Source organism: Leucoraja erinacea, chromosome 30 (genome assembly GCF_028641065.1).
Source record: "Leucoraja erinacea ecotype New England chromosome 30, Leri_hhj_1, whole genome shotgun sequence".
NCBI lineage: Eukaryota > Metazoa > Chordata > Chondrichthyes > Rajiformes > Rajidae > Leucoraja > Leucoraja erinaceus.
The window spans coordinates 27,225,696-27,241,733 of record NC_073406.1 but is presented as its reverse complement, the minus strand read 5'-3'; the positions used below and the strand labels follow the sequence as shown (position 1 = coordinate 27,241,733).

The 16,038-nt window shown below is 45.1% G+C and overlaps 1 protein-coding gene across 1 annotated transcript in view; it reads left to right on the top strand.

Moving 5' to 3' along the window:
- wrap73 (WD repeat containing, antisense to TP73) overlaps window positions 1-16,038 on the top strand; it is a 60,873-nt gene that overhangs the window by 41,362 nt on the left and 3,473 nt on the right. Inside the window, exons 7-10 of the mRNA XM_055659703.1 lie at window positions 2,128-2,262; window positions 3,907-3,984; window positions 7,034-7,139; window positions 14,595-14,720. Coding sequence (XP_055515678.1) covers window positions 2,128-2,262; window positions 3,907-3,984; window positions 7,034-7,139; window positions 14,595-14,720 — 445 coding nt within the window. The remainder of the gene's footprint in view (window positions 1-2,127; window positions 2,263-3,906; window positions 3,985-7,033; window positions 7,140-14,594; window positions 14,721-16,038) is intronic.

Sequence of the window (16,038 nt, the reverse complement as noted above, 5' to 3'; positions counted from 1 at the left end):
AAACGGTGCCTGCCACTTTGTAGAGTATGTCCAACAATCACTGTTCCAGGCGTACGTACACTGGCCCTATCCCCGAACTCAACCTCCGCTACATTGACGACTGCATCGGTGCTACCTCCTACACTCACTGACCTTCAACTTCACGACTAATTTCCTTTCTGCACTCAAATTCACTTGGACCATCTCCGACATCTCCATACCGTTTCTAGATCTCACCGTCTCCATCACAGGAGACAGACTATTGACTGACATCTATCACAAACCCACCGACTCCCATAGCTATCTAGACTACACTTCTTCCCACCGTGATTTGTGTAAAGACTCTATCCCTTACTCTCAATTCCTTCGTCTGTGCCGCATCTGCGCGCAGGATGAGGTTTTCCACACCTAGCCAACGGAGATGTCCTCATTCTTTAGGGAACGGGGATCCCTCTTCCATTATAGATGAGGCTTTCTCTAGGGTTTCCTCAATATCCTGAACCTCCGCTCTTGCTCCCCCTCCATCCCATTCGTAACAAGGACAGAGTCTCCCTTGACCTTCCACCCCATCAGCTGTCACATTCAGCATATAATCCTCCAACATTTTCGCCACCTCCAACGGGATCCCACTACTGGCCACATCTTCCCATCTCCACTCCCTTCCGCAGAGATCGTTCCCTCCGCAACTCCCTGGTCAACCCTTCCCACCCAAACCACCTCCTCCCCAGCTACTTTCCCCTGCAACGGCAGGAGATGCAACACCTGTCCCTTTACCTCCCCCCTCGACTCCATCCAAGGACCTCCACAGTCTTTTTAGGCGAGGCAGATGTTCACTTGCACCTCCCCCAACCTCACTCACTGTATCCGCTGTTCCAGGTGTCAACTCCTATATGTCGGCAGAGCGCAGGCTCTGCAATCCTTTCGCTGAACACCTCAGCTCAGTCCGCCTTAACCTACCTGATCTCCCGGTTGCTCAGCACATTAACTTCCCCTCCCCTTCCCAATCTGACCTTTCTGTCCTGGGCCTCCTCCATTGTCAGTGAGGCCCAGTGCAAATTGGAGGAATGGCACCTCATATTTCGCTTGGGTAGCTTACAGCGGTATGAACATTGACTTCTCTAACTTCAAGTAGCCCTTGCTTTCCCTCCCTCCCCATCCCCTCCCCTTCCCCAGTTCTCCGACTACATTTTATTGCTGTACCGCCTACTCCCCTGACATCAGTCTGAAGAAAGGTCTCGACCTGAAACGTCACCCATTCCTTCTCTCCAGAGATGCTGCCTGTCCTGCTGAGTTACATTTTGTGTTTACCTATGATTTATAACATGTAGAATTCTTAACCATTTGTTAGAATAGAATAGAGAATTTCAAATTTCAAATAACATGAACATATGTAGATGTAACTAAAGTTCAATGTCTTCAAATATCAGCACTGATAACATCTGAACGATAAGGTTAAGATCCCAACTCCATATTTTATATGTAAGAAAGAACTGCAGATGCTGGTTTAAATCGAAGGTAGACACAATGCTGGAGTAACTCAGCAGGTGAGGCAACATCTCTGGAAAGAAGGAATGGACGGTTCGGGTCGAGACTATTCTTCAGACTGATGTCAGGGGAGTGGGCGGGACAATTTTTGTCTGTTAATTGGCCTCTGTATATTGCCCCTCCTGTGTAGGAGGTGGATGCAAAAATGAGACGAGAACTATTGTGAACAGGTGAACGATGGTCAGCATGGACTTAGTGGGCACAAAGGCCTGATTCCATGCTGCTTCTTTCAATCCATTCCATTAATGCCTTAAATTCTAAATCACTTTTAAAATATACATTTGCTTAATAATGCAATTTTTTAAAATTGTCTGTTTCCCACATTTCCCATGATACGTAACTTTCAAAATATTACATTGGTCACAAAATATTTTGAATATGCTGAAGATGTGAAATGTGGCAGTTGGAAAGTGTAGGATTAGTAGAAAGAATACAGATTTATTAATATTCCTCTCTGGTGTTCTCATATTTCACATGGAATTCCTTATTTTGAAATACTAATATTCCTTATTTTGGTATATAAAATTGTTTTTTTTCTCCTCCACCACCCCACAATGCATTTTCCTCATCCCTCAATACTGAGTAAACTTTTGTTGCTTCCAGTATAAAGTACTCCTGTACTCATTGGATGGGCGCTTGCTATCCACCTACAGTGCATACGAGTGGTCTCTTGGTGTGAAATCTGTTGCATGGAGTCCAAGCAGTCAGTTTCTGGCTATTGGCAGCTACGATGAAAAGGTAAGAGATGTGAGATCAATCAGTGAAATTAATAACCAACGAATCTTGCCAGAAATGCATGAAAATAAGCGATAGAGAATGTAACAAATAATTTCAGAACTCTTTGCATACAGTAACTGCCATTTGCACCATTTAATGTAACAAAATCACCAAGAGACTTCACACAAATGTAATAAGACAGACATTGATGTAAAATCTAAGATATAATTTGGTAGCTTTAGGAAGCACGACTGAAAACGGGGACAGAGGTGTGATATTTGCAAAGCCAGAGAGAGAGAGAGAGAAATTTAAGGAGGAAATTCTAGAACATGACTTGATTATAGTGGGGAGTCATAGTCAAAACTTGCACAAAGGAACAAATTGAAGCAGAAACATCCAGTAACATAGAAAAATAGGTGCAGGAGTAGACCATTCGTCCAGCACTCCATTCAATATGATCATGGCTGATCATGTAAAATCAGTACCCCGTTCTTGCGTTTTCCTCATATCCCTTGATTCCTTTAGTCCTAAGAGCTAAATCTAACTTTCTCTTGAAACTATCCAGTGAATTGGCCTTCACTGCCTTCTGTGGCAGAGGATTCCACAGATTCACAACTCTCTGGATGAAGAGATTTTTCCTCATCTCAGTCCTAAATGGCCTACCCCTAGTTCTGGACTCCCCCAACATCGGGAACATTTTTCCTGCATCTAGCCTGTCCAATCCTTTAATAATTTTCTATGTTTCTATAAAATCCCCACACATCCACCTGGAGGGAGTTTGAATGAAAAACTAGAATGAGTGTATTTAAGACTCCTCTTATGTTATCAAGATAACATGCTAACACCTGTTAGCAACACCTCAGATTTATGCTGGAGACAATGCGGGAAGATTGGTGATCATACCCATATTTCTTTAGATTGCCCCAAATTGTATCGATAATTGGAGAGACATTCAGGTGAATATTAAGTTAATTTTGAAGGTGGATTTACCTCTGGAGCCGGCATGCTTCATACTAGGAGATACTCCAGCAATGATAGATACCATAAATCAGACATACTTGCTTGGGGTGTTGCTGTTGATTGCAAAGAAGATGATTATAGTGTCATGGAGAAATGTAAAGCCACCAAATGTTCAACAATGGAGGGAAAGATTGAAAAGTGTATATTTTATGGAAAGTATAACAGCTAAACTCCAGTTAAGGACCGATGCTTTCAACATTATGCGGGCACCGGTATACAACTGTCAAGATTGATTAAGGAAACGATTTGATGAGCTTGCTTGGGTGCCGGTGAATCTGATGCTTCTATGACAGAACGCTAAGATGAATTGATGTGATGCTGATAAATGCTAAGTGATTTGTATATCTTGTTTGTATATGTGCACTTTGTCTTGTTAATAAATGTTGAGTGCAAAAAAATCAAATAAATAAATAATGATAATAATAGCGGAGTCAGGGGATATGGAGCGAAGACAGGAACGAGGGTACTGATTTGGGATGATCAGCCATGATCACATTGAATGGCGGTGCTGGCTCGAAGGGCCAAATGGCCTCCTCCTGCACCTATTGTCTATTGGAACCTTTTGGCATTAATCATTGTAAATTTATTTTGTCTGAATTTTGTTGTTGGAAGAAATTTTAATTGGAATGATCTACCCCTAATTAGGTAAGAATTTTAAGCCATGTGACCTGGAGAAAGATTGTGGAATTGGAACATCTCCCAACCATCAAAGATTCTAAAAGTGTAAGTACGAGTCACTGTTCTTAAATAAACTTACATAGACCAATACACACAAGAGCAGGCCTCTACGGCCCACAATGTTTGCACTGAACAATAAGCCAAGTTAAACTCATCTCATTTGCCTGTTTAGGATCCATATCCCTCTATTCCATGCAGTTCCATGTGCCTATCTAAAATCCTCGTAAACGCCCCTATCACATCTTCCTCCACCCTTGCCAATTTGTTCCACGTCCCCACCACTGTTTTAAAAAGAAAACTGCTCTCGAACATCTCAGTTAAACTTTCCCCTCTCACCTTTATAGCTCTGCCCTCTGGTGTTGGACACTTTCGCCCTGTGGAAAAAGGTTCTGGCTGTCTACCCTATCTATGTCTCTCATACTTTATGACTTCCATCAAGGCTCTAATGTTTCAGTCCTGAAACCCTATAATCCAGGTATAATTCTGGTAAACCACCTCTGCACCCGTTCCAAAGCCTCCACATCCTTCCTGTAATGGGGAGACCAGAACTGCACACAATATTCCAAATGTGGCCCAAGCAGTCTGGTGGAGCTGCTTCATGACTTCCTGACACATGGTGATCACATTTCACTGTGCCATCTGTCACATGTGACAAATAAATATATCTGTATCTTGTACCTACTCAATGCTCCTAGCAATGAAGGAAAGCATATCATACGCCTTCTTTGCCACTCTACCTGTGCTGCCACCTTCAGTGAGCTATGAACTTGGGCTCCAAGATTCCTCAGCACATCAATGCTGTTAAAGATCTTACCGTTAACTGTACCCTCTCCCCTTACATTCAACCTCCCAAAGTGCAACACCTCACACTTGCTTGGGTTAAACTCCCTCTGCCATTTCTCCACCCATTTCTGCAGCTGATCTATATCAAGCTGCATCTTCAGAAGTCTTCTTCCCTGTGTACAACTCCTCCAATTTGGCGATAAACTTAATCACCAATCCATCTATTTTTCATCTGGTCATTTATATATGTCACAAACAACACAGAACCCTGCGGAATTCCACTGGTCAAAGATCCACCAAAAAATGACATTGATCTCATTGATAATGCAGTGTAGTCCACTGAATAAATGAGTGGCAGTCTCCTAGAGAGCGGCAGTGAGGGAGCGGCCTTGTGAGTCTTCGGAGAGGAGGCTACGCATAAAGCTCGAGAGGACGGAACACGGTGAATACATGTTGGGGCAGAATGTGGGAGCCTAGCCCAGATGGAGCCTCCGGCTGCTACAACTGTGGCAAGTGCGTCCAGCTTCAGCTCCTAAAGGACCATGTTGGGGCACTGGATGACCTCGGGGCCATCCGGGAAAACGATAGTTTCCTGGACACGACTTAGTGAGGTAATCACGCCGAGGATACGGGAAGAACCAAGGTTTGTAACGGAGAGAAAGGGTGGAAATTGTGGAGTGCAGAAGACCCAGGTGGCTGTGCCTAATTAACATGGGTATGCCCTCTTGGGAACTGTCCGGGGAGACAATGTTTCCAGTCCGGGTGGTGGACACGTCGGTGGCTCCAATCCTGGAGATTGGACTTGACCGGCGAGACCAATGTCGGTCAGAGCCCTAGTGGTGGGTGACTCCATTGTCCGAGGAGCGGACAGGAGATTCTGTGATGGCAGACGAGATGCGAGGATGGTCTGTTGACTCCCTGGTGCCAGGGTTCAGGATGTCACGAGCCAAATTCTGAACATCCTCGGGAGAGAAGGTGAACAGCCAGCAGTAGTTGTACACATAGGCACAAACAACATCGGGAAGAAGAGGAAGGAGGTTCTCCAACATGAGTTCAGAGAGTTGTGAAGAAGACGGAAATGCCAGACCTCTAGGGTGGTTATCTCTGGATTGCTTCCAGTACATTGTGCTAAGCGTCAAGTTGGGAAAAGGGGAAGTACAACGGGATCTGGGGATCCTTGTTCATCAGTCTATGAAAGTAAGCATGCAGGTACAGCAGGCAGTGCAGAAAGCGAATGGCAGGTTGGCCTTTATAACAAGAGGAATAGATTATAGGAGCAAAGAGGTCCTTCTGCAGCTGTACAGAGCCCTAGTGAGACCACACTTGGAGTATTGTGTGCAGTTTTGGTCCCCTAATTTGAGGAAATAGATTATTTCTATTGAGGGAGTGCAACGTAGGCTTACAAAGTTAATTCCCGGGATGGCGGGACTGTCATATGCTGAGAGAATGGAGCAGCTGGGCTTGTACACTCCGATGTTCCCGATGTTGGGGGAGTCCAGAACCAGTGGCCACAGTTTAAGAATAAGGAGAAAGCCATTTAAAACGGAGACAAGGAAACACAGAGAGTTGTGAGTCTGTGGAATTCTCTGCCTCGGAGGGTGGTGGAGGCAGGTTCTCTGGATGCTTTCAAGAGAGAGCTAGATAGGGCTCTTAAAAATAGCTGAGTCAGGGGATATGGGGAGAAGGCAGGAACGGACTACTGATTGGGGATGATCAGCCATGATCACATTGAATGGCGGTGCTGGCTCGAAGGGCCGATTGATCTACTCCTGCACCCATTGTCTATTGTCAAGATTCTCAGTTAAATCAGAATGGCAGTCACAGAGCATATATAGGAGAAATATTGGTTCCTGCTTCTACAACTGAGATTTCCTTCCAACATTAAGAAATTAGATTTGATTTCCTTTGGTTCGTAGCAGGAAGACCGATTCATCCTTGGATTCATCATTGGAGAAAAGTTATGATTTTATGGATTTTGAAAAGATAGACACTAATTGTTCCAAAAAGTATGGGAGATGCTACTTTAAACCTCCCATTCCAAGTGAAACTATAAGAATTCTAATGATTAAATTAACCAAGAACGATTTTGGTACAAAAGTAGATCATTTGGAAACTTGGCCTGTACTTTAGCAGTGGAATACTATATCCTGCAATTTACATGGACATGGCAGTCTCTAGTACCCCAACTATCTAGGTAGCCCATGTATATGTTTGTATCTTCTCTTGGTTATCTTTAGCTGCAGGCAGGGAAAGCCAGCATTAGAAATATTCATTGCTGTAGAGTCTCTAACTCTTTCCTCTCTATTTACAGGTTATCTACAAGGAGGTTGAAAGTCGGCCAGACATTGGCAGTGGTGTTTTGTCTTTACCCCCCCTCATAACTGGAGCAAGTTCCTTGTTCAGCACAGAAAGTAAATGTAAGTAATGCGTGAAAGAACTCTAGATACTTTCTTACTCTCGCCCTGGCGCTATTATCCACGCAGCGTTAATCATTGCTGTCCACTCTCTCTGAAAGGAAATTGGTAGGAATCTTTCAGGATAGCCTAGTTTGATTAACGCAAGAGATCTCGTAGTTGTGTAGATCCAGCCTTATCTGCAGGGCTGCCAACATTGGGTGAGAGTTGAGAGTGAGAAATTGCAAGGGAACGTAATGACCGAGGGGGGTTTCCCCCCTTCCACGGTAGGGAGCTTTAGCATTTTTCAGCTAGAAATTGTGCAATCTGGTGCATACTGTAGCGAATCTTTTAACTTACACTTGAATGCAACATTTATGCGTTAAATTGGGTTAGGTATGAATAAGGATAGGCTAAATTACATTCCTAATTACATTCCACGATAGAGCCAGGCTCTGATCAACAGGTGCAGCACATGAATGACTATTAATTTATGGAAGTCAGATTATATTCATGCTGTTATGCATATATATATATATCATCATATCTATCTATATATAAAACTCAAATCCGTCCGTCCGCCTGCAGTACGGATCCCTTCCTGCCTTTCGATTCGTGCCCGATACTCGCAGATGTCCAATCGGAATGGCCGATGCTCGCAGATGTCCAATCGGAATGGATTCATTTGCATGTACGGCTGCCGGCTGCATTTCTTCCTTTGATTCATTGCCACGCCCAATCCAGACGCTCAATCTCCGAGATATTTTCCATTTCGGTAGAGATTTCGCTTTTCTTTCTAAGTATCCGCTCCTCATTTCATTTTGTCGTGTTGAAGTACATGTTTTTAATCAAATCCTTCTCCCCCCGCCCCCCCACACCCAAGTATTTCAAAAATAAACAGGCTTCTCCATTTACATGTCAGCTTCCAACACACTTCGAAACAAAGTTGCAAGAGAGGAACACTGAACTTTTCACTGCTGCAGCAGGCAGGGGAGGGCTGCAATCTTACATTTGGGAACGGGCTCAGTTCCAATGGAGGAGACGGGTGCATGGTGGAATATTGGGTTGGGGGATCACACCATTGGGGGAGCAGACCCAACGGGTCTGCACTTGGTCTAGTTAATATATAAAACTCAAATCGGTCCGCCTGCAGTACGGATCCCTTCCTGCCTTTTGATTTGTTCCCGTCGTGTGATGTCACAATGCCCAATGCTCGCAGATGTCCAATCGGGATGGATCCATTTACATATGCCTTTGCACCAGCCCCAGCCCCTGGTGTCCCTGTCATCGTGTGATGTCACAATGCCCAAAGGCATTATTGCCATAGAGGGAGTACAGAGACGGTTCACCAGACTGACTCCTGGGATGGCAGGACTTTCATATGAAGAAAGACTGGATAAACTCGGCTTGTACTAGCTAGAATTTAGAAGATTGAGGGGTGATCTTATAGAATCTTATGTTTCTATGTTTCCCTCTCCTCACCCCTCTCCCACCCATCCCTCTCTCCCCCACCCCCTTCACTCTCTACCCCACCCCCTTCCCTCTCCCCCCCCCCCCCTTCCCCTATCCCTCTGTCCCTCTTCCATCACTCCCGCTACCCCTCTCCACCCTTCCCACTCTTCCACTTCTCTCCCCCTTCCCCTCCACTCTCCCTCCCGACTCTTTCCCCTCTTTCTAATCTGAATGGAGCTGTGTATTGCATGCTCATCAATTGAAATTATCAACAATAGGATTTAAAGTTTTGGAGTTATGCTGCAAGCAAACAGGGCCTTCGGCTGAACTTGCTTATGGCAACCAAGTTGCCCCGTTTACCCATATCCTACCTACCTGCATCTGGTTCATCTATCTATCTATCTATCTATATAGTTGCAAGCCGGGAACACTGAACTTTTCACTGCTGCAGCAGGCAGGTATTTTTTTTTAAAGAGGCAGGGCAGTGCTATAATCTTAATTTTCAGAACGGCTTCAGTTCCATTGGAGGAGACGGGTGCATGGTGGAATATTGGGTTGGGGGATCACACCATTGGGGAAGCAGACCCAACGGGTCTGCACTTGGTCTAGTATATATATAAAACACAGAGAAACAAGGTAAGAGTCGGACTTCCATCACTGTTCTGCACAAATAAATCAATAAATTGAATAGAGAAACAAGACGGAAATAATGCCACATATTCAATCATATATGGTTCAATGAAATTAAGATATATATATGAAAACAGGCCCTTCAGCCCACCAAGTCCACACCGACCAGCAATCTATCATACACCAGTTCCATCCATTACGTCAGGGAAAATTTGCAGAAGCCAATTAACCTACAAACTGGCACTTCTTTTGGATATGGGAGAAACTGTAATATCCAGAGAAAACCCATGTGGTAATAAGGCAACAACCCTACTGCTGTGCCACCGTGCCACCCCATTAAATGATTTTTTCTGTAATATATTTATTATCGTGTCACGTCAATAAGTCATCTCCAGTCATTGTGTTTTATGGCTGGTTTTCAACCTCTTCAGTCTGAAGGTCTCAACCCGAAACATTACCCATTCTCATCCTTCTAAACTCCAGAGTGTACAATCCCAGCTGCTCCATTCTCTCAGCATAAGACAGTCCCGCCATCCCGAGAATTAACCTTGTAAACCTACACACAATACTCCAGGTGTGGTCTCACTAGGGCTCTCTGTTCAACTGTAGAAGGACCTCTTTGCTCCTATATTCAATCCCCCTTGTTATAAAGACCAACATGCCATTCGATTTCTTCACTGCCTGCTGTACCTGCATGCTTAGTTTCACAGACTGATGTACAAAGACCCCCAGATCCCGTTGTACTTCCTCTTTTCCCAACTTGACGCCATTTAGATAGTAACCTGCCTTCCTGTTTTTTATACCAAAGTGGATAACCTCACATTTATCCATATTAAACCACATCTGCCATGCATCTGCCCACTCCCCCAACCTGTCCAAGTCACCCTGCATTCTCATAGCATCCTCCTCACAGTTCACAATGCCACCCAGCTTTGTATCATCTGCAAATTTACAGAGGTCCTATTCGCAAAATATTATTCACCTCAACTGAGTTTTTTCTTCACCTCCGTTGCTGCAGAGAATACAATCGCAGTTATCAAATCTTTCTTCAAAATGAAAAAAAAAATCCTGCCCTGCCAACATCTTCATAAATCGCCCCTGGATCCTCTCCAGAGCAATTGCACCCTTTCTACAATGTGTCATAGTCTTACAGCATGGAATCAGGCTCTTCATCCCAACTTGTTCATGCAGATCAAGATACCCCATCTAAACTAGTCCCATTTATCCGCATTTGGCCCATAGCCCTTCAAACCTTGTGTGTGTGTGTGTGAGAGTGTGTGGCAGTGAAGCGGCGACAACATCCAGAGTGAGCAGAGACTTGGCAATGCTCGGGGAGCGTTTCCCTCCCCTCCCGGGAATGCAGGCCGGCCCTGGTGCTCCTTGACAAGCAAGTGTCCGGGGGAGGTGAGGGTCAGTGACCTGGGGGTCAGGCATCGGAGCGGTGCCTTAGCCCGAGATTCATCCTCGCAGCTCCGGATGCGGCACCGACGGCCCCCCACTCACCCGGTCCACTCCTGGCTCCGGGCCGGGATTAAAACTCCATGGGGTGTGGACAGAGCGGCCGACGGACCAGCACCTGCATATTTTTGAGCGTGAGAAATTTGTGATCAGTGTGAGAGCGTGAAAATTTTGTGAAATGTGTGAGGCTCACGCTCAATGCGTGAGATTTGGCAGCCCTGCTAATAATGCAAACATTTTATGCAAGTTCCAATTGTTTGGACAAAAATCACTTATTACTGCTTTATAACAGTTAAGTTACTTTAAGACCATTTCAGAAATTATGGCAGTCAACTAACAATCAACAAACAAATTAAAGCAAACTTAAAAAAAAATAACATGTTCCCTTTCCTAACTCTACCTCATAAGTAATTTAACGCTGTTAACAGAGCAAAGGGATATTAATCTCAAAAATCAAAATGGGGAAAGTGGGGGAAATTTTGCTTAAATGGTAATTCTAAGCCCATTCAGATCTGCATAGAGTCAGAGTTATACAACATGTACGTGGCTTGCCCAATTTGTCCATAATGATCAAGTTGGCATTCTGCATGGCCCGGGACTGGCTGCCGTTCCCAGATCTGCTCGCGTCCCAGGGACTGGCTGCCGTTCCCAGATCTGCTCGCGTCCCAGGGACTGGCTGCAGTTCCCAGATCTGCTCGCGTCCCAGGGACTGGCTGTCGTTCCCAGATCTGCTCGCGTCCCAGGGACTGGCTGCCGTTCCCAGATCTGCTCGCGTCCCAGGGACTGGCTGTCGTTCCCAGATCTGCTCGCGTCCCAGGGACTGGCTGCCGTTCCCAGATCTGCTCGCGTCCCAGGGACTGGCTGCCGTTCCCAGATCTGCTCGTGTCCCAGGGACTGGCTGCCGTTCTCAGGTCGGCTCGCCTGGCCCGACCCCGCGAAAACAAATTGAAAATAAAAACTTGTTTTTTCGGGTTACGGGCCGGATTCGGCTCGTGTCCCGTAGGTTGCCGATCCCTGTCCTAGATGTTTGGCCTCATTGTGGTCCTCCCCATGTTTTACAACTGATTCACCTGGTTAGTTCTGTCACCGGCTGCTTCATGTTGTCAGCGGCTGCACATCCAACCAAGAAAGAGAAGAGAAGAAACGCGACGTCACTCACAGCCGTCAACCCACGCGTTTCCCCTGACTGCAAGGATCGCTCTGATGTGGCGCAAAGAGACAAACTGCAGGGACGGAAGACAGCGTGAGAATTCTGTCATCAGCGTGCGAGCCTGAGAATTGGCTGAAATGCGTGACTCTCATGCTCAAAGCATGAGAGTTGGCAGCCCTGTCTAAGGCCAGGATGTGACACAGGGCACACGCACACGCACACGAGACACACACACACAAGGAGAAACACACACAGGGAGACACACACACACACACACACACACACACACACACACACACACACACATTTCCTCGCCCTCTCTCCCTCCCTTTCCCCCCCCTCTCCCCTCTTCCCCCCCTCTCCCCCTCTCCCCCCCCCCCTCTCTCTCTCCCTCTCCCCCCCCCCCTCTCTCCCCCTCCCTCTTTCCTCACCCTCCCTCTTTCTCCCCTTCCTCCTTCATCCCCTTCCTACCTTGCCTCCCCTGTCTCTCTTTGCCTCTATCCCTCCCTCCTTTTTTCTTTCTCTCTCTCTCTCTCTCTCTTTCTCCCCTCCCTCTCTCTCCCGGACGCCCAATGGGGAGTCTGGCGGGTACATTGCAGCGTGGATTGGTGGCGCTGGTGCTGCCGTGTGAGTTGAAGGGCAGGAGGGAGGGAGGGAGGGAGGCTGCAGCGGCGGCCGGTAGCACAGCGCTCGCAGCCAGCACAGAGGCGCTGGCACCCGCTACTCGGGACCGACGCGCTTCCCCAGACCGTGCAGATCGCTGTCATGTGGCGCAAAGAGACAAACTGTGCAGCAAAGATCCTCTAGCTCCGCTATAGCTCTGCTATAGGATCTTTGCTGTGCAAGGACCTGAAGACAGCGGGAGAAATCTGTCATCAGCGTGAGGGCGTGAGAATTGGTTGAAATGTGTGATTCTCACGCTCAAAGCGTGAGAGTTGGCAGCCCTGCTTATCTGTCATGCCCATAATTTGTTCTATTTATGGCAGATAGTGATCAACAGTGAGAGTCCTACTTTACATATCTAATACCCACTAATTAACACGTTGCTATGCCCTATTAATGTGCTGAGATGAACTAATACAGCACAATTAAGAAACTATATCAGCAAGATTCTGATTGCTTAGAGAGCTTCCCACTTCCTTTACCTCTGCAGATGCTACTTGGCCCAGAGTTATTCCAGCGGTTTATTTGTTTGCTCCAGATTTCAACATCTGCAGTTTATTTTGTCCCTTCCCAATTCCTCTGCCCTGTCTTTATCTGTAAAGAACTTTAAATTAATTTAGACAAGTGTAAATGTTGGGATGATTTCTCCACTGCCATAATTGAATGACAAGAAACTTAAGTAATGTTCCCTTCCTCACCATCTCCAAAATAATCCTGAAAAGTGGTTTTTAAACAAATTTGATTGTCCTGTTCTAGGGACTGTTGTCAGGCAAAACAAAATGGCTGCATGAAGGGGGATGCTAGAATGCAGCTGAATTAGCCAATAGCCAGTCTGCTTGCTGTTGCTCCACACGGTTTGCCAACCTATATATTTTGGATAACCAGAAGCTTGGTGAATTCTTTTTGGGGTTTTTTCTTTTAAGTATTCCAATTCTCCTTTGCAAATTTGCACTTCAAATAAGCACATGTGCCTGAAGCTTGTTGTAATAGTTGATCTTCTATTACAACTGATTGTTTTTCCTTCTAAATGAGAACTTTTTGAATGTGTGACCCATGTGTAAGTATGATTTGTTTTTAGTGCTGAAACACTCTATGGCCAGCTTATTTATTTAGAGGGTCATATTGTCATGTCTTAATATTCTATAGTTAACATATACAATTGTCATTGGGCCGAACTTGAAGGACTAAAGCAAGGTTGTTCAAGCTTTCATACTGGAAGCCATCTATCTTCAGGTTTGTGTGCACGGTATCTTAGTTATACAGCATGGAAACCAGCCCTTTGGCCCAAGTCGTACATGCTGGCCAAGATGCCCCATCTAAGCTATTCCCATGTGCCCAAGTTTGGCTCGTATCCCTTTAACCCTTTCTTATCCATGTACCTGCCCAAGTGTAAATTAAATGCTGTTATAATACCTGCCTTAACTGCCTCCTCTCGCAGCTCATTCCATATATTCACCACCCTCGGAGTGAAAAGGTTTCCCCGCAGGTTTGTATTAAACCTTGCCCTTCTCACCTTAAACCTATGTCCTCTGTTTCTTGATTCCCCTACTCTGAGTAAAATAAGTTTTGTCTTAATGATTCCGCAACTTATGGATAACACATGAAAGCATCGAGCCCATTGCCCATGTACAACCGTAAACACTGAGGTAGGCAGTTATTTTTCTCATTTGAAGAGACAAACCTCCCACCAAGTTCCTGCCTCCACCTTGCCACTTACACATAGCTGAAGCCTTTGTGCCTCCTTTCTCTGACTCAAACTTGCATTGTTTTATTCTCTTTCTGATCTTCACAATCTGAATACAAACACCTCCTCTGACATAGTTGCTGTCCAGAATTGTAGGAGACAGCACAGAAAATGCTTGAGCCTTGTGGGAAGTCGAATACCCACAACGTAATTGTTCACTGAGCCATAAATTGGTACTGGCCACATGCTTTAGCAATGCACCATTGTCCAGCTATCTCAAGACCATAGAAATGTTGTTGGGAATGATCTTGATAAGCCTGGTCATTTTAAAGATCCCAGCACAAAACTTTGCTTCTCCGTGCCCTTTTGCAGGGCTCTTTTTCTACTTTAATTAAAACATCACATCTATCTTTATTTTACTGATTTTCCTTTTTTGTTTCAGATGAGATTTGCCAGCCTCCTGTTCAAGTCCCTATAGTAAAGCCTGATCCAGATAGAGCAAATCCCAAATTAGGTGTCGGGATGATTGCGTTCAGTCCCGACAACCGTTTCTTGGCAACCAGAAATGGTAAGTTAATAGAAGCAGCATGGTGGGTTAAAAATAATTTTAGTAAAGCGCTTACCGCACCCGGTTCGATCCCGACTACGGGTGCTGTCTACGGAGTTAGTACGTTCTCCCTGTGACCGTGTGGGTTTCTCTGAGATCTTCTGTTTCCTCCCACACTCCAAAGATGTGCAGGTTTGTTAGTTATTTGGCTTGGTATAAATGTAAATTGTTCCCACTGTGTGTAAGACAGTATTAGTGTGCGGGGATCGTGTGGTCGGTGTGGACTAAGTGGGCCGAAGGGCCTGTTTCTGCACTGTATAGGGCCTGTTCCACTTTCACAACCTTTTTTACTCGTGGACATTTTTTATCAGGCTAGAAAAATACCCCGACTTACTTGATGCCTCGAGTACCTACGACTAGCATCACGACCTGCCTACGACCTCGTGACGACCATGCTGCGAGTACGAGTCAAGGGCAAACTCGACAGAGGTTGTGAAAGTGGGACAGGTCCTTAACTAAACTAAATAAGTAAATGAAGTAATATTTGCCTTGCAGGGAATGTGCATGATACTGTAAAATGTATTGCCTTTTTCTATTCGGCTGTATTTGCCATTCAGGTACATGTGGATGGAGATGGGTCCTCTCTGTGGCATAGGAAGAAATGCTGAGATTAAGTTATCCTTGGAGTCTTTTGAGGACCGAGATGAGGAAAACATTTTTCACACAGAGTGGTGAATCTGTGGAATTCTCTGCCACAGAGGGTAGTTGAGGCCAGTTCATTGGCTATATTTAAGAGGGAGTTAGATGTGGCCCTTGTGGCTAAAAGGATCAGGGGGTATGGAGAGAAGGCAGGTACAGGATACTGAGTTGGATGCTCAGCCATGATCATATTGAATGGCAGTGCAGGCTCGAAGGGCCGAATGGCCTACTCCTGCACCTATTTTCTATGTTTTTTTTTTTGTTTTTTTTTAATTTTATTTTTATTAGCAGTACAGTAAATCACATTAATACATCGCATATATCTTATTACATTATGTTGTACCACTTCATTTTTTGAGCTTTAAAAAAGATAGAAATAAAAGAAGTAAGGAAAGTAAGCAAGAATCGTGAAGGTGCAGGAAAGTGTTGGGAGAGGAGAACCCCTTAGGGAAGGAATTAGAGAAGGAAGTAAAGAAAAGAAATAAGACCCTAGAAAGAAAAGAAAAAAAAAGAAGAAAGGAAAATCAATCGCTCTATTGTAACACAAAACTCCGCAAAAAAGGATATACCAACCGTGTTTTTAATTAAACATTTATTTTATACCCCCCGTTTCCAGGTCTTGGTAGCCTTTATGTTATAA